The following is a 23148-nucleotide window of genomic DNA, read 5'->3' on the forward strand; positions in this document are numbered from 1 at the left end:
TCCACAAGCAAATGAAAGAAATTAAGAGACTGACCACAAGAATGTTTTTAAGAACTCCTGGCAATATAAAGACTGAATTGTGAAAAGGAATAAGTACTGCTTATCATATTTTTGAAGGATAAAAGGGCCTTTACCAACCCTTCCTCACTTCATGGAAAGAAATTTCAAAAAAAGAAGAAAAAAAAATCAATTTTTTGAGTTGTTTCTAAGTTTTTCACATTTTCAGAAATCTAAGATACAGCAAAAATGTTAATGTTTCAGCATCTCTTTTTCTGAGGTGATTACTTGAAATCAGGCCAGATAAAAAGTCATTATCAGTGTTAGAGTAAACAGGTACTAAATGAGCTGCAAGTCTAAGACTTGTTCCTTGTGAGCAAGTGCAGGTAAACACCAGTCATAATGAATTTCTGTGTTTTGTTAGCAGCCACAGCAGGAACATAACAAGCTGAAAGGTCAGAGGCACTGAGTAGCTTTCCTGTTATCAGAGCTGAGCCAGCCCTAGGAGAGTTAAATAAGACATTATAATGAGGCTTGCAACTGCTGTTGCTCAAGTTTATGCTGTTGCATAGAGTAATACAATTTATTTTCCAGTACAATAACCAGGTCCCTGACACAAGCAGAAACAAAATTGTTTTATTTTATTGGAATAAAATGAGTGAATACTCACATTAACCAAAGAAATCTTCTTCTGACCATAGTAGAGTAGAATATACTGTTCACGTGACAAGAGATCACTGTGAACTATTTGCCAGGAGAAAACAAATTATCAGAGAAAACCAGATGTAGATGAGAAAAAACCCCAGAAATGTAGATTAGAGCTTCTGAAGGTACAACACTAGAAAAATCTCAGGGAAAATCTTTTTACTTGATCTCAGTCTTTGGGGTTTCACTCCATCATATAAATGTTTTCTCCTAAGCAGATGTTCATATGAAAGTTGAAAAACCTGTGATGAGCACTTTTCAATCACAGAAGAAATGCATTTGCTTTTTCAATCTTGTGGTCAAAATTTATTGTGTAGACAAAAATGTATTAAAGGAGCAGACAGTGTGTACTGAAGCATAGTTTCCTTCCTGGTTTCGCTGAGCAAATCCATCTGATTAGAATCAGAGTGACTGAATGGTTGAGGCTGGCAGGGACCTCTGGGTGTCATCTGGTCCAACCACTGCTCCAGCAGGGCCACCAAGAGCTGTCATTCCCATACAGCTTTTCAGTATCTCCAAGGATGGAGACGCCACCACCTCTCTGGAAAACCTGTGCCAGTGCTCGGTGAAAAGAATGAAAGGAAAATTGTAATGGGCTTTCAGTACATGGGCAGCAGTTTTTATTCAAAAGTACCTTTAAATAGAAATTTAGGATTTGAGTTAAACGTTCAGCTTTTCCATTTTTTTTTTTTTTTTTGGTCATTTCTGTCACCAAAAAGCTAAAAAATTTGCCCCAAAATTACTAGAATTGAACATTGCATTCAAATAATGTATTTCATGTAGAGATTGCGTACCTTGGTCATCTTTTACCTTGTTAAATGTGAGCATAGCATCTTTCTTTGCAGCTGCAAAATGGATGTTTTGTTTCTTCATGTCTCCATCTAGTAGAGTTCTGCTGTGCTGCAACAGGACTTTGAGTGGGCTGACACTGCTTGCTTTAATAGCTGCAATGCTACTTTATATATTTAGATTTTTGGTATTTTTGTACAAGTGACTGCCGTGTGTGGGAGGCAGTTGGTGGTGTCTATACCATATGGGATGATTGCTGTTTGCACAAATTGGATTATTTGGGATGAAAATCACAACTCATTACTTGTTGCTGTGTGAGTTCTTCTACTAAATCCTTAGGTAGAAGTTTGTTAATACCTGTCAGCAGATTACAGATTTAAAAACATTTGTGTAGAAATCAAAACCTGAGGTTGCAGTCTTCTCCAGATGCTTCCTACCATTTCGTAGAGCTGTGGCTGTTTACAGTAGTTGGGGATCCAGCTCAAAATTCATTATGCATGTGAGAGAAGATCTGATCAAAGGAAAAGCAGAAGCCTGTGTAGCTGGTTTAGCCTGATACAAGTCAAAACTCAAAGAGAAAAGTACATCTGAATTGAGGAGCAACAACAACATACTTTGCATTTTCTACATCTCCAGTGTAATCCCTTTATCTCTGTTGGCTTCTTTGTTTGTTTTACCTGTGAGTCTTCCCCTCTGGTTTCTCCAGTATGCCAGTCATACCATCTGATCAGACAGTCCACACTCAGGTGGTATTTTCCAGGGATGTTTTGAAATCCCTGCTAAATTTTAAATTCACTGCTGTGACCAAGCATATCCTTTTGCTCCACCACCTTAGCACTTCATCCCAGCAGTCATTTGTGCAACCTCAAAACTGTGGGAAGCATCTGTGGAACTTTGGTCAAACACTGCCTGGCTGCCTGGATGGTTGTGGCATTGTGGAATTATTGCAGCCTGCTAACAAATATGCTGAGTTGATAGGATTTTCTGTAATGCATTCCAATAATGAATTCATGGATTTTAAAGAAACCAAATTAAAAAAAGAAGAAATAAAAGGCATAGCATGTCATTTAGATGCACATAAGCCATGACAGAGTACCTCTGGGGATGGTGCAGAATGAGTGCCATGGAGATCTGCATGCATCCTGAGCTTTGTTGCAGGTTAGGACGAAGGGACCACTTCTTCTGAGTGGGGACTCACCAAGGGGATTTTCCCCTGGATCCTAGGAAGGTGCATGCTGGAATAAAGTACTTGTGAAAGTTGTAGTAGTAGAACCTTGTATTATGATGTGGGTCTCCTATTTGCTGCAGATGAGGTAGACTGGAATATGTAAACAGGAAAAATATCCAGATGTTTGGCTTGGGCTGGGAAGAAGATTTCACGTTGTGGACATGGATTGTTACATTTTTAGTTCATGCTGTTTCTAAATAAAAAATCAGCGAGTTTTCTTTTATAGAGTTCTTACTTTAATGTAGTTTAGGAGCATTTGTTAAAATTTGGCAAAGATGAAAGGTTAAGTACAGCATTGCAGGACCTGGATTTTTGTGGGGGGAAAAAGAAATATCCCACTGCTTCTCAGAGCATCCTGCATCAGAGCCCTCAGACTAAACTCCTGGCACTTCCTTTGCAGATTACGGCAAGAGAATGATATGGTTGACTCGGCTCCTCAGTGGGAAGCTGTGCTGCGGCGGCAGAAGGGGAAAACCCAGGCAGATCCAAACTACCGGCGATCCAGGCACAGATCTCGATCGTATGTGACCTTCATATCCTTTGATGTGTAAACTAAGGCTGTTGAATCATGTTAAAAAGCAGGAGGAGTGTCTCCAGTGTGGTGGTAGCCCTCAGCTGCTGAGGAGCAGAGATTTTCACATGGCATGCTCCCACATTAGCAGATTGGTCTTTGTGGTCAAACTGCCTTTGTTTAGTGATTTGAATTTCAGGGCACAAATAACGGAGAGAGAACTTTATAACAAAGCTGCTGAGGAACTCTGTCCATCACCTGGGAAGAAGTCCTGGGTGGTTCAGTGGCTCATTGAACATTAGTTCTGTAATGAGTACAGTTACTCCTCTTTTCTGGGCTGCAAGTCTGTGGAAGCATTCAGATTTTATGTGATAGCTGCAAACACTTTTATGAAATACATGCATCCTAGTTTAATCATATAATATCTGCAGTGGTGTTTCAGATGAGAGCAGCTGCTCGTGTGCTCGTGTTTCCATGTCAAATTATCCCTGACAAGCAGCAGTCAGTGATATATTGCATCCCAATGCCAGGATTTCCATGATGGAGCCCTACTGCCAGGCACTGCTGTTCCTGCTGATAGCTTGTTCCGACATAGTGATCAGCTTTTGAAATTAATTTTCTCAAGCTAATGAAAATGTTGGTTTCCTTTAATTTACATTTTTCTTCTAATGGCATGTTTTTGGGCCATAGACACACTGTTTGGTATCACTGAAACCACAGTCAGCATTGAAGTTTCCAGCATTAAAATCCGCTTGAGTTCTGTTCTCGGTTGCCTGTGTTGCTAGGACTCATTGCTGTCTCCAATTTCATAGTGCAGAGTTTTAATTCCTTATGAGGGATAGAATTTGCCTTTAAAGGTCCAAATATTGGAATTTGTAGTTTAACAGGCTTTGTACAGACTTGTTCACTTTCAGCTGCACAAAAGTCATGTGTTATTAGATGTAATTGTACATGATGATATGTTACTAAAAATCAGGACTATTAAAGCTCACTTGCATCGAATGCAGAAAATACAGTTGATTAAATTTGATTTCTGTTTGTTTTATTACATACAGAAAGTGCTGTAAAATAGGAAATGTACTCAGTTTATAATGGTTAGATTAAATTTGTAGCCAGGTTTTCTTTTTTACCCATAGGCCAAGTAAATCTCATTGTTTGGACAGCACGGGTTCCCTCTTGTGGTTAACTTAACTTATGAAATGGCTTTGATTTTCCAGCACAGTGACATTCTGAGTTGTGTTTCATTTAAACTACTATTAGCAAAAAACCATCAATGTGAAGCACCTTACTTAACAGGGAAAGGTCCTGGAAGAAGCAAAGAAATGAAGAAATCCTGAAGACTTTGGAAGGCTTCTCATTTCATTTTGCTATTGTTTCAGTTATTCATGTGTTTCCCCTTTTTATCACACTCTCCAGTTAAAAAAAAAACAACACAGAAACAAACAAACCCACAATGAAATAAATCCAGACCTCCTAAGTATGGCAGAGACCCTTCACATGTGCAGATAGGAACTAAAAAAATAAAATGAGAACTTCTTTCAAAGCATTTTGAAAAAAAATTAGTAAAAGGCATTTAACTGTTAACTTGTCATACATTATAAGAGAATTTATTTAATTTAGTTTGGCTCAGCTGTTTGTTTACTTGACTGGATGTATCAGAGGAAAAGGACACATAATTCCATAGGTTATGGTTGTTTTGGTTATAAATGTTGTCATATGGCCATTTAAAAACTGATACAAAACTTTAAATTTAGTAGAACAGGTAATTCTTTCACAGTAAGTCCATTATTGCACTCATTGGAACTAGAGCTTCCCTTTGGATATGTGAAGTGGTGGCTGAAATATTTGTTACTGTGCCTGGCACAGTGCATTTCATTTGTTTAATAATGAGTAATAATAATCATTCGTGGTGGCAAGGTGGTGTCTCCTTGGTCTTGGGAATAAAAGTATTTGACAGGAATTTGACCTTTCCTTCTCCTCAAGGAGAATGCAGAGAGCTCCCAATTCTAGTTCCACAGGATTTATTTTCAAGAGTTCATGTAAAACATCTGTGTAGCCAAAGGGCTTTTTCTAATTAAGAAGAATGGTCATAAAATTCCATGGCTATTTAAATTTACCATTTGTGACTCAAACTGAAATATTAATAAGGGTGCAGATGCAGGCACAAAAAATAATGTAGACCTTATTAATGTGTAGAGCTGTTCCAGCTTGTGCAAACGAAATAAAAAATAAATAAAAAAACCCCATGAGATTCATCACTTACTGGGAATTCCCATTAGGTTTCTTGTGCATTAGAGAAAATGATTAGCATGCAAATTGTCCAGAAGGTATTGATTCAGATACTGAGATAGGACAATCCGAGTCCTATATATCAAAACTGTGAGTTCTAAAACAATTCACAGTAAAAAGATGAAAACAAAGTGAAAGGGGGATTGTGATCTGACTTTAAAGATTTAACAGAAGAATTGCTTTGTTGTGGGCTCTTAAGAACCATACAAACATGAATTTCCTATGTGGTATATGCAATACCTACATTTCATCTTACATTTCACCTTTCTTTTTGTAAGCTTTCTGTCGTTTTGCTTTCAAAGGAAGTAGGAACAGGCCTTTGGAAAGAAAACGCTTCAATTAAGTTATTTTATCTGTATCATATTTCTTTATATTCTTTGGTGGGGAGCTAACCTGAATAAATGCTGTAAGGTTATCCCAGTATGGTAATGCTTCTTAAACAGATGGAAAATAACTAATTGCAGGATGTGAAGTCTAAAAGAAGTTTGCTCTGAGGAATCATTGTATTTCATCTTTTTTTTCTTTTTTTTTTTTCCATGGGATGCCATACTGCTTAACTGGTATTGTACAGGGAGGTCTTTATTATTAGTGTAATTGCAGGGATGGAAAGAGGAGAAATGGCAGAGATCACAGAGCGAAATACCTGGAGCTGGTCACAGTAAGCAGAAGGCACACTTCCTTGAAAGTGGAGAAATGAAGATGTCTTCTTACTTAACCACTCTCTTTCCATGCTGCCCCACAAATTAATATTTCTTACTGTCAGTGAGGCTTCACATGATGCTTCATGATACTTGAGACTTAAGGCCAGGTGCTGAACTGCTGTATTTCCATGAATAAGTACAAGCCATGAGCTGATCAAATGGGTCAGTGGTGTGCACATACCCTACTTTGTGCGGGTCCTGGGTTAGGGAGCGACCTTGGGGCTTTGCTTCCTCGGGCAAACTAGTGCTTGTAAGCATTACAAAGCCTTCCTGGAGAAACTGGCATTTTCCAAGCAGCTTTCACATCCCCCACTGCCTGATTATTCAGCCTCAGAAGAGGATGCCTATCTTTCCAGCCCCAGGGTGAATGCAGGGTTTGCAGCTGCTAGAAGCTTCATGGAAGCAGAAATCAGTTCAAAACTGAGGGGTGAAAAATGCTGTTAAATGCCACTGCATTTACTGCATCAGGGAGTTAAAAGCAGCGTGAACAGATATAATAAAGAGAAGTAAATGCAAGAAGGAAGAAGGAGAGATAGAAGTGAAAATCAGAGAAAATTAAATGCATTATAATAAATAGAAAAAAAAAAAGCTTTAAAAGACTCTGGACATGGAGAACAAATGGACTGTAAACCACTCGTGCTGTAGCTGTTGCCATCATGAGAACCTGAGGAGCTGGAAGGGACAGCAGTTTGTCAAGTATAGGAATCATCTTGCCTGGAAAGCCTTGGAGCCTGACGAGGTTATGGATTAGTTCATTTTAGCCCTACTAGGGAAACACAAATGCTAGGTTGATTTTCACCCTTTAGTCTTCCTCTGGTGTTTCTAAACCAGTCAAGTAGTATCTCCTAGTACTTCTGCTCATCCCAGAATATTCTGCTTTTACATCAGCTGTACAGTGTTTACTGCAATATAGATGTCTCTGAACATTATTCCTAGGCTGAACTCTGGAAATAAGCCAAATATGATAATGGTGAAATAAGAAAACAGTCAAACTGTTCATGCTAGAGAGCAGTTTGGAATTATTTCTGATACATCTCTGTCTCTGGGCAGGGGAGTGCCGATTTAGAGGTGCCAAACTGCAGATGTCTGCTGTCCTCCTTGATCTCCATCTAAATTTGGTTTATATCCCTCCAAAAGCATCTTTGAATATGATAAGCCTTTTTGTTTAAGGGAAAAAAAGATCAGACTGTATGACCCGATGATGTAAGACTTAATATTTGAGAAACTGTGGCAGTATTTATGTGCGCTGGATGTGTCTGAAAGTTGCATCCCTCACATCTTAGATGGTGCGGAACGGTCTAGCTGTTGACACTGAGCTTATATAATGACAATGAAAAGAGTTATCTGATCTATCCCTGCAAATGTAGTCCCTGCCACTGTCTAAAATCTTTACTTAATCTTTTACTCTGTATGGGTTTGGGTGAATTCTAGGTGCAGCTTTAACAACAGCAGTGGTTTTGCACTAACCTTGCAAAAGAAAAGGAAAAGTAAAAAGAATGGAGTTCGAGTTAGAAACATATATTTGGTGATTTAGTAGAAAATGCAAGACATGCCCCTCAGGCTTCCTTTGCTACATCACTGTGACTGCAACAGTGAAATTACCATTTTTGGTAAGCTCTTTGTGTGTGAATTAAATAGTTGGTAAAATATTTAGGTGCGTAGGTAGGCATCATTGCTGGTTTGATTAGTTTGTTGGTGTTGGTTTTTTTTGTACTGGACACCAAAAATAAATAAATAGAGCAGAAACTCTTCTTGGAGATGATCAGAGAGAGACTGCACTGTGACTGCAGTGGAGCCACAAGTCTTCACTGGTGTCCCCTGGGAACGGCTCAGGTTACTGACGTGTCAGCCTGGTGTGGCCTGGCTCTCCTCCTGCCCACAAAGGGCTCTGTGGGCCACAGGACATTTCTGAGGGCCTTTTTCAGAAGTGTTATTCCAAAATGTGTTGTCCTTGGAGGGGTAAGTGTTGGCAGTGACTGGGCAGTGATTTGGCTTGCGGAATTCTGCCGTTGTTTGTATTTTACGTACACTCTTGCTGAAGGCTGGTGGAACTGGAATTGTGATTGAGAGTCTGTCGTTCAAGAAATGACTTTTCAGTTGAAATAAAGCGATGAAGTTTAATGCATTTTCTGAGATAACAAACCTTAAAATTGAAGTCACCAGTGGATTACATTTATCATGATTTCTGTGCAGGGTCTGTGCTGTTAAAAGTTATTTGAACAGCAACATGTCAGATCATGGTTTTCACAGCTCAGCCTTTGTTGTGTTTGTTGATATTTATAGGAGAAGCCCAGATGTACAAGCCAAAGAAGAACTGTGGAAACATATTCAGTAAGTATGGTCCTTGTAGGGTCTGAGATGCTTGGTTTGCCCTTAATGTAGTTATTCAAATCCCCTCCACTGTGGCAGTTCACTGATTAAGTTACAGTAAATTATGTCTATGTTAATGACCTGCTGTGTGTAGAAGATACTGCAGGTCACTGAGTGCACTGAATAAAGATGACCACTGTATATAAATGAATTAATAAAGAACAATACATAATTTTAGAGATTTTTTTCTGTGTGGCTTCCAAAATGTCAATATCACTTTTAGGATGACACCCCATTGCCCCTTAGGAAGATATTTAGCAATTCCAAAGCATATTCAGTGTTTAGCACACATATTGTTCATTATATTGTGAAGCAACAAGACCAGATTTGCAGAGAGGTGAGAGGAAGGTGGAACAGGATGCGACATGCAGTTGAAGCAATCAAGGTGAAGTTACACTTATTTCAAAATAGGTTTCCTATTTTGATGTCAAGATAGCTTCAGGGCTGACAACTGCTTGTTTTAGTAAATCTTTTCAGCCCAATATAATAAAAATAAAAACATTTTTGCACTTCACAGTTACTGTTGCACTTTTTACTTTTCCTCATCCTTTATAGGAAGGAGCTTGTGGATCCATCTGGCCTATCTGAGGAGCAATTGAAAGAAATTCCATACACTAAAGTAGAGTGAGTTTATGTCAGAAATTTTTTTTTTGTGAATATAAAAGTCCACTTTTCTTACTTTGACCTCTGTCTTACTGAAATAGGAACGGGTTTACACATAATCTCTAAGCTCATATCTATTCCAAATACTCACCTAGGATGGTGTTAGGTGGGGATACTTAATAATCTTCTAATATTTTTCCTTTTCAAAAATACGAAAAAAAAAAAGGTGTTGGTGTGGATACTTAGTAATCTCACCTAGGATGGTGTTAGGTGGGGATACTTAATAATCTTAAAATCTAGTATTTTTCCTTTTCAAAAATACGAAAAAAAAATCATCTTCATCTCTCCTGATCTCTTTCACACACTCATGAACCTGTCTGTATGTTCTGTATGTCTCCCTATGCTAGCCATGAATCCTTTTTATATTATAAACTGCAGAACCAGAGGGAAGTGAATGCAAACAAGAAAATCCATTTTTTCCTAAATATTTTTTGTTTTAAATATTCTGATCACCCAAGGCACTCGTTGACCTCTGCAATCCCTTCCCTGGCTTGTCATGGGCAGCTGCCAGGGCATAGCTATTTCCTTGAGAACCAACATCCATTTCACTGTGATAATAGCCCACGTGGGATTCCATGTGTCAGTGCAAGCAGCTGAATGCGGCACAAATGGGATCCTGGGTTGCATTATAATGTACTTCCACAACACAACACACTAGGCAGAAAAGGCTGAGTTTAAGGACGTATAAATTAATGCATTCTTTATTAAAGTTTCATTCTCAAATATGGGCATGCCAGTTTGTGACCTCTGCTCTCCTAAAGCATTGAATTCCAAATACAGACTTTTAAAAAGAAGTACCAGCCCTTTAAATTCAGCCAGTGCAAGAAGCCATCTGTTACACTTCGGTAAAGAATGGAAAGGACCTCTCAGTCTGCAGCTGAATTTATGTTTTGTGCCGAAGATCTGGTTTACCAACCCAACTCCCTGTTGTGAATTCTGTGTCTCTCTTAGGACTCAAGGCGACCCCATCCGCATCCGGCACTCGCACTCCCCTCGCAGCTACCGGCAGTACCGGCGGTCCCAGTGCTCTGATGGGGAGAGATCTGTCCTGTCTGAAGTGAAGTATGTGAACCTGGTTATTAGCACTGGACTAATGGACTAATTAGCACTAGTCTAATGCAGCCCAAAAGTTGTTAAGAGAGGTGAAGAAGAGGTGGTAAGAAGCAGCATAAATGTGGCTTGTTGGTGGCACAGGGTTCAGGCAGCCCCCTAAATAGTATGTCTTCAGAGCTAAACATGAATTAAACAACTCCAAAGCCTTTTATGGTCTGTTACCAGCCGTAGTGGCTTTCTTGATCCATTTGGAAGCAGGAAAAACTGAAAAGGCTGAAATAAACCTGTATTAGTCTTTAGTGGTAGGTCATAAAGTTGCCTAGGGGTTGCTGTCCAGATACCTTCATCCTTGATAGAGTTAAGATGTTATCTGTGTTAGCTCTGTAATTTGTTTCATGGGAACTCTAGTACAGCCCCCTTCATCAATGGGTGGATCAGTCTTTCCTAGAAGACTGAAGAGTACTTATGAATGGAAAAGCAGCAGCCCCATTCAGTTGCATCAAGGCCTTAAAAATATGAAACTGTCTTCCAGTCCCCACCTGGAAGGCTAGTTTTAGCTGGGTAGCACCCTGAAGGAGGTGTGGCACACCCATGATTTCAGGTGAGACTTGTCTTTGCACGAGGGTGGTGATGTTGCCCAGAGAAGCTGTGGCTGCCCCATCCCTGGAAGTGTCCAAGGCCAGATTGGACAGGGCTTGGAGCAACCTGGGATAGTGGAAGGTGTCCCTGCCCATGGCAGGGGTGGAACTGGATGATCTTTAAGGTCTCTTCCAAACCGAACCATTCTGTGATTCAATGATGTTGCATCCATTTGGGCTGCTTCTGAAGACCATGAGAAGACAGGGATGGGATGGGCTATGCCCTGGAGCTGCCCACAGAGGATCAGCATGACAGCTTTCAGATGTCTGAAGTCAGGTGATAAAAGCCTTTCATATCTATAGAACTGTCTGTGTCAGTTTTTCATTGTTCTTCCTCTGCACAGTTATAGTTTACTTCATTAAAGCAATATCCATTTTGTGATATCATAATTCCAGTGTTAAAACTGATCTGGTCCCTCCACTGCCTGTTACACGATCTTCAGATGGGAAAGGTCCCAGCATCCAGCTAACTCAACAGGTTAGTGATTGTACATCCTTTGCAATTTTCCTTTTTTTTGGAGGGAGAAGTGGGGCTCTAGTGGTTTATTTAAGATGGTTTTTGTTTTTCAGTGAAAAAGAAAGATGAGATTTTTTCAGCAGCAGTGTGAGTTGAATTTTTGTATTTTACTTACACTCTGTATTCCAAAATATATGTAGTTCTGTAGCATATGCCCCTGTGAACACCTGCTTCTGCTGCTGGAGAACTTTTTCCCAGTCTGATGCATCCTTAAGATGCATCTCTGCTCCTCACAGAAGGAAAAGTGACTTTCACAACTTCTTAAAATATGCAGGTGTGCTTGTTGTAATCACATAATTTATTCACCTCGTTTAGAGGTTGCATTATGAGTTTTGTTGCTTGGGCTTGAAACACTGCTTTTCTTTTGCTTTTTCTTTTTTTCCCCCACAAATACTGAATATTATTTTAGGATATTGACATCTAAAAAGGACAGAACTTGTCCTTTCTTAATCTAACTTAATTACTGTCTTTCATCATATATTACACTACCATATCTCTCAGTTTTGATAGTTTTTTTGAGCTCAAAATGTAAGAAGCAAAGTCTATTCAAAAGCAATTGAGGTCTTTTGTACAAGCACCCAAAAGGAGAACCAAAACATGGAAGGGAGAATTCCAGATACTTCACTTACCATACCATTAATGTTAAAATGTTCAGTGTCTACAAACACCTCTCTTTTCCCTCAGCCCCAGGCTCCCTCACAACAGTGGCCATTAATTCCTTGTGAGTGATTGTTTGCAGTGTTTTGCTAAATATCAAATAATTAATCATGGCATTTCCTGAATAGGCAATAGCACAAAGGGGCAGCAGCTGGCAGGAGGTGAGAGGGGGAAAAAAGGTCTGTTCGATCAAATGAATGTAGAGACTTTAATATTCCTGGTGTGTGTATATGTATGTATACATAAATTGCTATACCCCTAGCCTAAGTCTTTCACAGCAACAGTTAGCAAAATACAGCATTTAAATTCTGCTCTATCTTTCCAACAACATGTTTAATTTGTTCTTTTCAGAGGCAGAATGGATCTAAAGACAGCCTAATAGAAGAACGATCTCCACTATCCACCAATAATTTTGATGGAAAACCCACCACTAAGATTGTAAAAACTGTACAGGTGTCACGCTTCAAGGTGGAGACTTGACTGATGAATTGAAGATGGCGAATGGATTTTGGTCTTTGGAAAGTGAGAATTTGTTTGTGTGTGCAAGAGAAGGAACTTAACATGGTGGTCATTCCTTCAGGATGCCTGGAAGTCCAGCCTGCTTGCGGGAAGACCAAGCAATGGTTTTATCACCAGCACCATTCTAGTGGTGTGACTGATTGAGGACAAGCTGCCTGATAGACAACCAAAACCAAAAGTCTTTGCAAAACTGAAAGATCAGCAGTTACATTTCCAAAAAAATGAACAACAACAACAACAACAAATTGCTGCAACAAAACAGGCTTCATGGTCTGCTCTGTAACTGAATAGCCGTGTTCCAAGAAGTGACTGTTAACTGACATGATCAGGACCAGATGCTTCAAGATAAGTAAAACAGTCATATTTTTTGGTCAATTGTGCAATACAGTGTGATATGGGGAAATTATCTTCACAATTTATATGGGGATCAACTTATGTCCTGAGATATAAGGACAGATAGCTCTTACAAGGTTTATTTTAGCCTAGCACAATAAGGATGCTCGTGTTGTTGATACAAATTCTGACTCAACCCATTTTAGTTCAAAAACAATAGACGCTGTAACATGCTGTAGCAGTGAGTTCCAGAGGTGATACAGACTTACTTTGCTTTGGGCAGGTTTAAGTGTTCTAAATTTTGAATGTCCTTTTGTGTAGAGGGACTATTTAAATGAACATTCTGTACCACAGAAACACATTTACCAACTTACAGTAAAGCACACTGGAAACTGGGCAATATCAACTAACCCACTGTATTAAGACTGCTTAGCAAGGCACTTCAGTGCTGGTTAAATGAAACTTGTGGAGTAGTATTTAAGACAGCTAGCAAATAGCTTTTTTTTTTTTTCCTTTTTAACTAGATAGCAAAATCTGCCTTAATCTCTTTTCATGTAAAATAATCTGACACTTTTCTCTGAGCCATTTCTACTATATTAAAATGACAAAGGCAGTATTTCGGGTTTGATAACTATAATTTTTTTTTTCTATTGTCATGGTAGGAATACTAAGTTTTAACGATGCTGCACATTGAGTGGGTTATCTTCTAATATATGTCTGAAGTGATGCCTGGCTCTTCTCTTGTCCTATCACTTACAAATACCTGAAAGTCACTTCTCTGCCTCCCATTTGTCCACAGTCAGCACATGGATGAGCCTTCAGGTGTTGCTGACTTGCTCAGGAGCTTAGCAAAGTCTGTGTTGTGGAAGTAATTTTTGCTAAGTGTAATTGTTGGACTAAATATTGAATTTGTCAAACAGCATTGTAAACAGCTGTAGCAGCTCACGTGCCTTTCTACATCTGTCCTCTCTACACTCAACTCCCACAACCCACAGAGTTGCAGTGATCCTGTGTCTTCCAGTACAAGCAACACCATGGAATTGCAGCCCTGTCAGAAGGGCAACACTGCTTGAGAACTGGAGTTAGCATGTGTTGTGTAAGTTACATTTGACATGAGGCATGGGATTACTAATACACATTTTAACTGACGAAACTGGTAAGCGAAACTTTGTACAATGTGTTTTATTTTCCACTTCATTTTTTGATTTTTCATTGTTTCATTATTTGAGATGGTCAGGTGGATGTTACTAGCCAGGGTGGCAGCCATATAGTTTGTGTATTCCTATCACAGTGTAGAGAGGTCTGTAGGATGGGAAATACTGCATCCACGGATGGCAGAGTCACTTAATAAATACTTTTCTTTGGTCATTTACTTGGGACAGCTCTGTTTCTACAGTCTCAGTGAACAAATCTAAGGAAAGGAAGGAGTTAGAACCCCGCTGTAGTAAAAATTCCGTTTTCATAGAGGTTCTTCTGAATTTTTTGAATTTACTACAGATTTAATTCTAGGACATTGTTGGGCTTGGCTTAAAGTATTTGTTCAGTTTTCTAAGTTTGTTAAATGGTTTCATTGTCATTGCTCCAATTTAAAGTGATGCTTTAGGATCTGTTTATGACCTTGTGTAGTACTGTCACAAACAACAGTTAAAAAAAAGCCCAAACAAAACAAAAAAGAAAAAAAAAGGAAAAAAAAATCCAAAACCGTAACAAAACCTCCAACAAACCCCTAGGAAAAAAGTCACTATGGCAAAATGGCTTAACCGAGAACATCACAATCTTTTGAAAGACAACTGAAATACGACAAACTACACAAGAACTAGTCTGCAATGAAAGCTGCTCCTTGTTTCTTTGAGGTGTTCCACCTTGGAGCATTACACACTTGCTTGTAGTTTGCTGCTTTCTAAATTGTTACCATTAGTCTGCTATCCTTACTCAGCCACAGGCAAGTAGCACATATCTACTACTGCAGGAGGATTTGTGTTATTATTTGAGAATTATCTGTACATGGTGTACCTATCTTGCCAGTATTTAAATACTGATCAAGAAGGTTTATATTCAACCTCATGTTTTCCTGTATGCTGTCATCTTCCTGTGGGCTTTTGTGTGTTATTGCTGGATACCATCAGCCATATGTGTGGTATTTTACTTACTTCACTACATCAGAAAATAGGCTTCTGTCTAGTCTAATAGTGAAAGGTTTCAATTCTCAAGTCACTGGAGAGTTGTTTCATAATCAAGCCAACTTTTTTGCATTTAAATGAGAAATTTACAGAGAGAGCCCTGGATTTGAGTTAGTGGTCTTCTCTCCAATGAGCCTATGTAGGAAGCAGGTTTTTAACAAGTTTGATGTTAGCCTGGGCCACTACAATACAGTTTTGTATCCACAGAATACTAAAGATCTAATGCCTCTATTACACATTTTCCAAATGTTTTTTTGTGCCAAAACAAGGCAAAACTTGTGACAAGGATATCACTAACAGCTAATAATACAGAAAAGCAAATTTCTTTTATATATGTGATCATCCTTTCCCTTCAAGCTTCTTTTCCTCAATCATTTGAGGAGAAGCACCTTTTTTATGATCTATTTTTGTGAGAGACACACAAGTGATCAATCACTGAAAGCACTTACTGTGTCACACCCATGCTTTCTAGACCTAAATCAGCCCTACATGTCTAAGTGACCGGCCCCTTACAGCTCTGAGCTACACCTTGCCCTCTCCACTGTTGCTACCCTTCCCCAGCTCTCCTGGGGCATTCACTGCCTAGAGGCAGTTGCATTTTCAGATCTGGAGTCTGGATGTCAGTCTAAAATACTTGTATATCCTGATGAGTCAGGCAAAAGGCATGAGATGCATAACTATGTCAAGAAAAGTTTACCCTGGGGTTGAATGCCATACAGACCCGAGCTCATTTGGACAAAGGACTGGTATTTGAGGCATTCTCATCCTAATTCTCCTGAACTGATCTCAGGCCAACAATTTTAACTCTGTACCTTTGCCTTTACCTCTTCTGAGACTTCCGTAAGTGCTAAGCATTGATATGTTATAGAATTCTCACTAATTAGCCACAATTATAACATAATTGTACAACCTTTTGCAAAACATGTATTTTATACAATAGAGGGCTTGCTAACCACAGCACAAAAGCATTTTTGTATATCCTGTACTGGTTCCCTTGCTTAGTTGGCTGGTTTCTTTCATTAGGAACCAGCCTTTGACTTGCTGTTTTCTATACTGCACCTATTACCAGTATATCACTAACTCTGCAATTTGTATTCTAATCAAGCTCATGATATTGATGATGTTGGTTGAAAAGTCATTTAAGTTGCCAAATCCATTCCCTTTATACAGATGAATACTGAACTGAAGAGATAGCATGTTTTCTTTTGGGAAGATTTGTTTAATTCAAAACTTCCTAGAAAGGTGTTTGAAAACATACACAGACACGTGATACATTTGTTCTATGTACATTAAGTATTCATGAAGCAACTGTGTGCTTTATTTTAAATTGAGTTTGATAGATGGCTGTGTCAATACTTGTGTCCAGGTTATTTAAAAGTCAAGTAAAACTTGAATTTTTAGGGCATTCCATGGTTGCCTGTGTGTCTTATTTACATTACACTAAGGAGCAAAGCCTTCAGAAACAGAGATTCATTCGACACCACCATCTGGTAAAAACAGGTGTAGTACCAATTAAAACCCACTTGAGGATACAGCTTCTCCAGATTAAGTATTTTATCTTGTACCAGGAAGTTGTCAGTGTAAGCTTTGTATTTCCAGTGCACATCTATACCAGTTTCCTTTCTCACCTAAAAATCACCAGAGAGCAACAACAGACTGTGTAGGCTGTCATACCAAACACAGATAGAGCCAGTGTGGCAGACACTCTCTCCTTAATGTGTCTGGTTTTATTCCTGTATTTGTTCTCCTGCCTTGGCTGGACACCAGGTGCCCACCAAGCTGCTCTATCATTCCCCTTCTTAACAGGATGGGGGAGGGAAGTAGATGGAAAAAATCCTTGTGAGTCAAAATAAAAGAGTTTAATAAAGCAGAAGCAAAAGAAAAAAAAAAAACAAACTCCAGAAGATTTACTTCTCTACTTCCCATGAGCACAGGATGTCCACCCTGTTCCTGTGAAGCAGGGCTTCAGTACACATAGCAGGTTGTTCCAGAGTATGAATTCCTTACCCTTTCTCTTCAGTTTTTATTGCTGAGCAGATTTAGTCTGATGTTTTTTTCCAGGGTGCAATTCAGTTAGCCAGTCACACAAAATAAAAGGCAGTCCTGGGGTTTAACACCATACTTCCCATTTACCAGCACTATCATGTAAGTAAGCTGTGACCCTTGCACCCACCTATTGCTCCCTCTACCTCACTTTTCCCTTGTTCTACCCCTCTATAACACCTGTATTACACATTAAAGCTTGGGGTTCTACATGTTGTTTTAGTTGAAAGGTAATTAACATTTTAGATACCAATCACCAAATCCTGGCACTAGCTGTCGCTTTTGATTTTTTTAAATTTTAAAAAGCTACTCCTGTCAGTCTTACACTTCAAGAACAAAGCCCATGAGCAAAACTCCTGAACAGATGGTATCTTCAGGGAATGTAATCCCTAATAAAAACCTTAAACTTTCAAGTACATTCTACAATTACATGTTGGATTACTAAAAATTAATTACTCTTGTCAAAATCTCCTTCTCTCTTGACAAACCAAAAACAACTTTACACTTAGAATTAGTATGAGTAACATGCCTACATTCAGTACTGAAAAATCAGACATTGCAACATACACAATTTAAGCATTTGTTCTTCTGATAACATTGATTTAAGTATTCCTGATAAAATAAGCAGTAATTCCAATTATCTCTACAGTTTTTCACTCCAAATTAAGCTGAAGTACCACATGATGTAGCTGGTCAAGGGGATAATAAACCAAACTTGCCAGTCTCCATGTTGGATAAACATCCTTCCTGCTATTTTTCCATCCAGGTTTGCTGTATTCCTACTTCTAAAATTTCTACTTTTGCTCCCCACAATCCAAATCTTAGCCAACCCTATCTTCAAATACTACAGAAGACCATGGTTTAAGTCATCACATCCCAACCACTCAGCAGTTCCTAGGCTTTGTTTCATCCAAAGGGTTGCAACAATAACAGAGGAAGTCAAAACTGTTAAACAGAAGCAACTGCTACTAAAGCTTGGAAAGACAGAAATTCTGAGAACAGAAACATAAATCTTTTATTTTGTGTCTACATAAACATTACCAAACACTGCCACAATGCAGTTAAGTGCACTTTGCCTTACTACATGGAGACTTAATAGTCCATCTTTTAAACAGTTTTTTGTTTCTTAGGGAGGAGTGTTTGCTTAGACAGCCATTGCTCTCCTTCCTAAGGAAAAAAATAAACACAGAAGGTGAAACTGGACACATGTAGCACACAGCTCTTTTCAGTAACATTCTCTAAATCCCCAAGACTAATACAAAATTACAAAAATGAGCTTCCCCTCATCCCTTGGGAAAAAAGTAAAAAGGTAAAATTTGCAAATCTAATTTTTAAGAGAGATTTTTGTTGCAAGATTGTGGTGATGTGAGGTTTTTTATTGTATTCTTGTATGTTCTCTGTACCCCAATGGTTCATCCCTACCTTCCCCACTCCTACTCCCAGTGGGTTTGCCCCAGACCCAAGCTGCTCCTGACACAAGATATTTTTTTTTTTTTTTTGCAAGAGAGGCTCTTTGCCCACCTAAGCAAGAATTCAGATAGTAACTACAAGCTGGTGGCAGCAGTAACACTTTCTGGCTGGTGGGAATCAACAGAAAGTTTTGCAGTACTAACTCATGCATACAATATGACTGTGCACTAGAAAACACTGTGAAAACAGTAAGCCAGTAATACACAAGATTTAATAATTTTATGTTGGAAAACAAGCAGCAGCCCTGTTGCTAGACACATTACTAATAATTGATTACACATACATTTCTCTTCCCAGTGTCTCAATAGGTTCTTACAAAGAGTGTCCACCTTAGTCTCCAGCCCTGCAGAAGTCCCCAGTGTCTGTGGTGCTGAAGATGAGGATGGATTTCACATACTCATTTCCTACCAGCAGCAGTGGTAAAGGATTCAGTGCATCTGTGTTGCTCATGCAGATTTTCACATTTCATTGATGAAACTTTCTGATGTTAGAGCAAGAGCATCACGGCCAACTTGAAGGAGTTTCATCACTTCACTGAGGATCAGTTGTATTTTTTCCTGAAAAAAAACCCAACCCAAACAAAAACTACAGTGATGTAGTACTGGATCATTCTTACACCAGATTTCCAGTACTGACCTAAAAGTTCCTGGCTGCAAAGACTTGGACTCCCTGTTACACCGCTGGGTATGTAGGTTACACAAATCACAGTCTCAGTGACAAAGAAAGATTTGATAATGCATGCAATTTTTATTAATGACTGGTCCATACTAATGAATTTTGGGCTGACTCGCACTTCTCAACTTTCCCATGTGTTGGCTTTTCCAAGACTTTACAGTGAAGCAGTACCTAGCATGTGAGATTCTAACCTTTCATATTTTGCTAGTCTTTTAGCATCTTCAGTCCTTGTATTCTAAACAGCTCCACAGTATCACACTCCTAAAAGCAAACATGAAAAAGCATGTCCTTGTCTTGGACACACTGGCAGCCACATACTGATTTAACGAGCCACTCACACCAAACTTTTTATTTTATAGCTTCCACTTTGCCCTTGTTGATAAGAATACAGTCTGATCTCACCAGGCTGATCTCACTCCCACTCTTTCAGTTCCGATTTCTGCTCTGAAGTCATTGTGCCAAACTTCCTTCTCAGCAGAAAGCCGGCTTCACTCTAAGAGCAGGCCACAGGGCCAAGTTGCACAAGGAATTATTGTTACTCACAGCTGTGCAATCAGCACTTCGTGGCTTCTTCCCACATGCCCTTCTCATGCTTGGAGGCTTTCAGCACACAGGACTATCTCTGGGAGATCCTGAACTTCCAGCAAAACACGCTAGAAACCTGTAAGAAGCATTCCGCACATTAAGCATTCCGGCAGGAATCTGACAATATCAAAGTACACTTTATACTTTCAAAAGTGCATCAAGGAAAGCCCAGCAAAAGAGTAGACAACATATTATTCAGTACTGAATAACAAATCCACAAATCTACAAAAAGAAAATACATTTTTTCCCCTTCAGGAAGATTTTAATCTTTCCTCTACCTGAGTATTAAGCTGTAAATATCTTTTTACCATACAAAAACTAGAGGCCACTGTGAGAAACCTGAAAATTATGTACTAATTACTTGCAGATGTAATGCAAAAATCATGACAGACAGGACAGCTAAACAATAGTAAAAGTGGCCATTATAACACTAGTTTTTCCTCTTCTAGTAACTATCAGATTCTTCACTTTAAAAGACTGAAGTTATAAAATTTCCTACATAGCTGCTCAACCATACAATTTCTAGAGGTTGTTTTGGGTTTTTTGTCCTTGCAGAAACAGAGAGAAGGAAGGTACACAACCAGCTCCCTAAACCAGTTTGAGCAAGAATTCCTGTTTGCCTTTTTTGACACCCCATTCATTCTGGACCGGAATGAATGGGCAACACAAAGGCCAAAACTTAAGTATGGGAGCTCTTTACCTCTGCAAAATTGAATTCACAGCCTATGAAAAAGAACAATTAATCAGCTGAAAAATATTTCAAAATTCACAACTAAATAATATTTTATACAGAGCAAACACTTAATAAGAAAAGCCAAGAATACCATGTTCTTGGGGCACCTTTTGGTCATGTTGGTGTATGCTCCGGCCACCGACCGACTTCTATGGCTTTCATCTGAAAAAAAAAAAAAAAGGGAGAAAACACATTTGGAAGAGCAACAGAAATACACGAACCGTACAAGGAGTCTAAAAGACGTACTTGAGGTAAGTGCTCCATTTCCGAAGACAGACAGCCCCAGCCACCACAACCTTACACCACTCCTTCCTCACAAGCTCAGCGCCTGCCGCCGCGGCCCCGCTGCTCCCGGCGTGCCTCTCCCGGGGTGAACCATCCCTCCCGAAATGGAGGGGGACAAGCCATGCGTCGCCGCCTCCTCCTGCCGCAGCACAGGGCCACGAACTGAGTCTGCCGCATACTTGAGGCTACAGACTCGGACTTCTAAGCAGAAGGAGTCCTGAGCGGGCGACTCCGCCCGGGAAAGGCGCTGGGGTGCAGAGCAGCACCGGCTCTACCCCCTGTCCGAACGCGGCGATGGAGGCGCCCTAAGGAGGGAGACGGGGTGTCACCACCCGCTGTTTGCGCACGCGCAGTGCCGCGCCCGGCGTGGCGTGTGGGGGCTGTGGAGGGGAGGCTGCTAGTGTTTCCTGTTCCTTGTGGAAGCTCCCGGTGTTTCCCGGGCCCTTGGGAAAGCTCCCGGTGTTCCTTGTGCCCTCGCGCGAGGAGGCTGTGCGGGGAAGTTCCTGGAGTTCCCTGTGCCTTTACGGGGGCACATCATGGTGACGTGACTGCGCGTAAACACCATCATGTCGTGTACCGCTCGTTCGTGATCGCGATGTCTTCAGGTTGAATTGTCTGTCGCCAGGCTGAAGGCCCCTCGTGTGTTGTAAACATAACCAGTGCCGTGAGATAACTTACACAGTAGAAGTCGCTTAATAAAGAAAAAGGCTGTGTTTCAGGAATTGCACAAGATTACATCACAGAAATGAATGTGCATTAGGTGGGCGGAGAATATGTGTTAGCGGGCTTCATGTACGTTTCGCTGTGTAAAAGCTGTGACCTTTTACCCTTTGGTGTGCTTGATTTGTGGAAACCTTCACTTTGCTCCCTTGCAGAATAAGCAATGTCTCTTTTCTAAACCTGATTTTGTCTCTGTGTTTAGAGTGCCAAAATGGGCCACATCCATCCCAGCAGTGTCCTGCTGCTTGCTCCCTCCGGAAGCACATGGAGAGAGGAACCAGCCTCAGTTCACACTTCAAGTTGCAATAGTCCTCGATAACTAAGGCTTGAACGCTGGCAGGAGCTCAACTTTGAGTGCAGTTTCCACATTTCCTGACCCTGCAAGTGACGGCTTTCACACATTTGAAATCCTACGAGAAGGGGGAACTAGAGCAGGCAGGTACACCAGGAGGATAAACCGTGTCTAGGGAAGAGCAGGATGACGCTGGTGCCAGCTGTAGAGAAACCTGTACAGCTCTCTTACCGCCTTGCTCTGCTTCTTGGAGCTGCTGTGGTCTGCTCACTTCTTTTGTCTCCTCCTTACCTAGGAATGTGAGAGAGAGCACTTAAACAGTGTCCAGAAGGCAGAGTTGCCAAGTCACTTGTGCAGAACAGCCTGGAGTGTGATGTCTTAGCTGAATTACAGGAGGTCATGAAAAAGCTGCCTAATGCCCAGATGAAGAGGCATGTTTCATTGCAGCCCAGACATTTAGGAGGAATAAAGATTAATAAAAGAAAAAGTTAAGGGGCAAGCAGATGTCACCACTTAGAGTTTCTGGTGAAGTCTACATATTTCCAGCTGTGCAGCATTAGTTTGCTTTACAGAAATTAGTTTTTGCGTCATTATGCTTAGGCATGTCTAAAACAGACGGAATATTAGTGCTGTGTTTATAGCAAAACCTAAAATAATGTCAACATTATTCTAAGCAGATTTACCTGCAATAGCTTTGGCTTCTCATTTAAAATTCTGTTTTCCACATGAGGAAGATTGTCTTAGGCATTGCCTCAAGCCAAACTTAATGCATGCATAAAGGTCAGCACTTCGGGTAAAGTGATACTTATAATTCACAAGTAGTGGTCTTGGAGGGACACTGATGAGATCGTAGCTGACAGTCAAGCTATTAAATCAGTGGAAATCTGTTACTCCCTGTTGCTAATACAGTCAAGTGTTGATTTGCAGCTCAGTGACAGCTGCCTGGACAGAAGTTTAAGTCAAATGTAACTAGGTTTTGATTAAGTGAACAGTATAGTGAAGAAAAAGCTTTAAATGTCTGTGACATTTATTATTTATGCCTGGGGATACAGGAGAACTTGAACAGCTAAGTGAGAAAATGTTCCATCTACAGAACACTAATTGACTATGTGAAAAACTTGCTCACTTCAGGTATCCCCAGAAGTTGTTACTGAGTCACAGGGTCACAGAATGGTCTGGGTTGGAAGGTACCTGC

General features: G+C 40.0%; 1 protein-coding gene, 1 long non-coding RNA gene and 1 other non-coding gene across 6 annotated transcripts in view; 1 reads left to right on the forward strand and 2 right to left on the reverse strand.

Annotated features, from left to right (window-relative positions):
* The window catches only part of EPB41L4A (erythrocyte membrane protein band 4.1 like 4A), a 117745-nt gene extending 101190 nt beyond the window's left edge, over nt 1-16555 (forward strand). For 3 of the 4 annotated variants that reach the window (XM_069002584.1, XM_069002586.1, XM_069002585.1), the window contains 6 exons: nt 3120-3239; nt 8504-8551; nt 9146-9214; nt 10205-10315; nt 11341-11422; nt 12470-16555. In XM_069002584.1, the coding sequence (XP_068858685.1) occupies nt 3120-3239; nt 8504-8551; nt 9146-9214; nt 10205-10315; nt 11341-11422; nt 12470-12598 (559 nt within the window). In that variant the 3' untranslated portion in view covers nt 12599-16555. Of the gene's footprint in view, nt 1-3119; nt 3240-3760; nt 4293-8503; nt 8552-9145; nt 9215-10204; nt 10316-11340; nt 11423-12469 lie in introns of those variants that run through there. The other variant, XM_069002587.1, reaches the window with a different exon arrangement.
* An 80-nt stretch (nt 16556-16635) lies between these two features.
* LOC138103935 (uncharacterized) lies at nt 16636-21140 on the reverse strand. The gene is made up of 4 exons (XR_011147895.1): nt 20903-21140; nt 20748-20818; nt 19882-19999; nt 16636-19220 (listed from the first exon to the last, which is right to left on the reverse strand). It is a non-coding gene; the product is annotated as an uncharacterized lncRNA (long non-coding RNA).
* LOC138103968 (small nucleolar RNA SNORA13) lies at nt 20465-20597 on the reverse strand. The gene has a single exon (XR_011147906.1). It is a non-coding gene; the product is annotated as a small nucleolar RNA SNORA13 (small nucleolar RNA).
* Nucleotides 21141-23148: the final 2008 nt, after the last annotated feature.

The sequence above is a fragment of the Aphelocoma coerulescens genome, assembly GCF_041296385.1.
Source record: "Aphelocoma coerulescens isolate FSJ_1873_10779 chromosome Z unlocalized genomic scaffold, UR_Acoe_1.0 ChrZ_unloc_scaf_1, whole genome shotgun sequence".
NCBI classification, from domain to species: domain Eukaryota; kingdom Metazoa; phylum Chordata; class Aves; order Passeriformes; family Corvidae; genus Aphelocoma; species Aphelocoma coerulescens.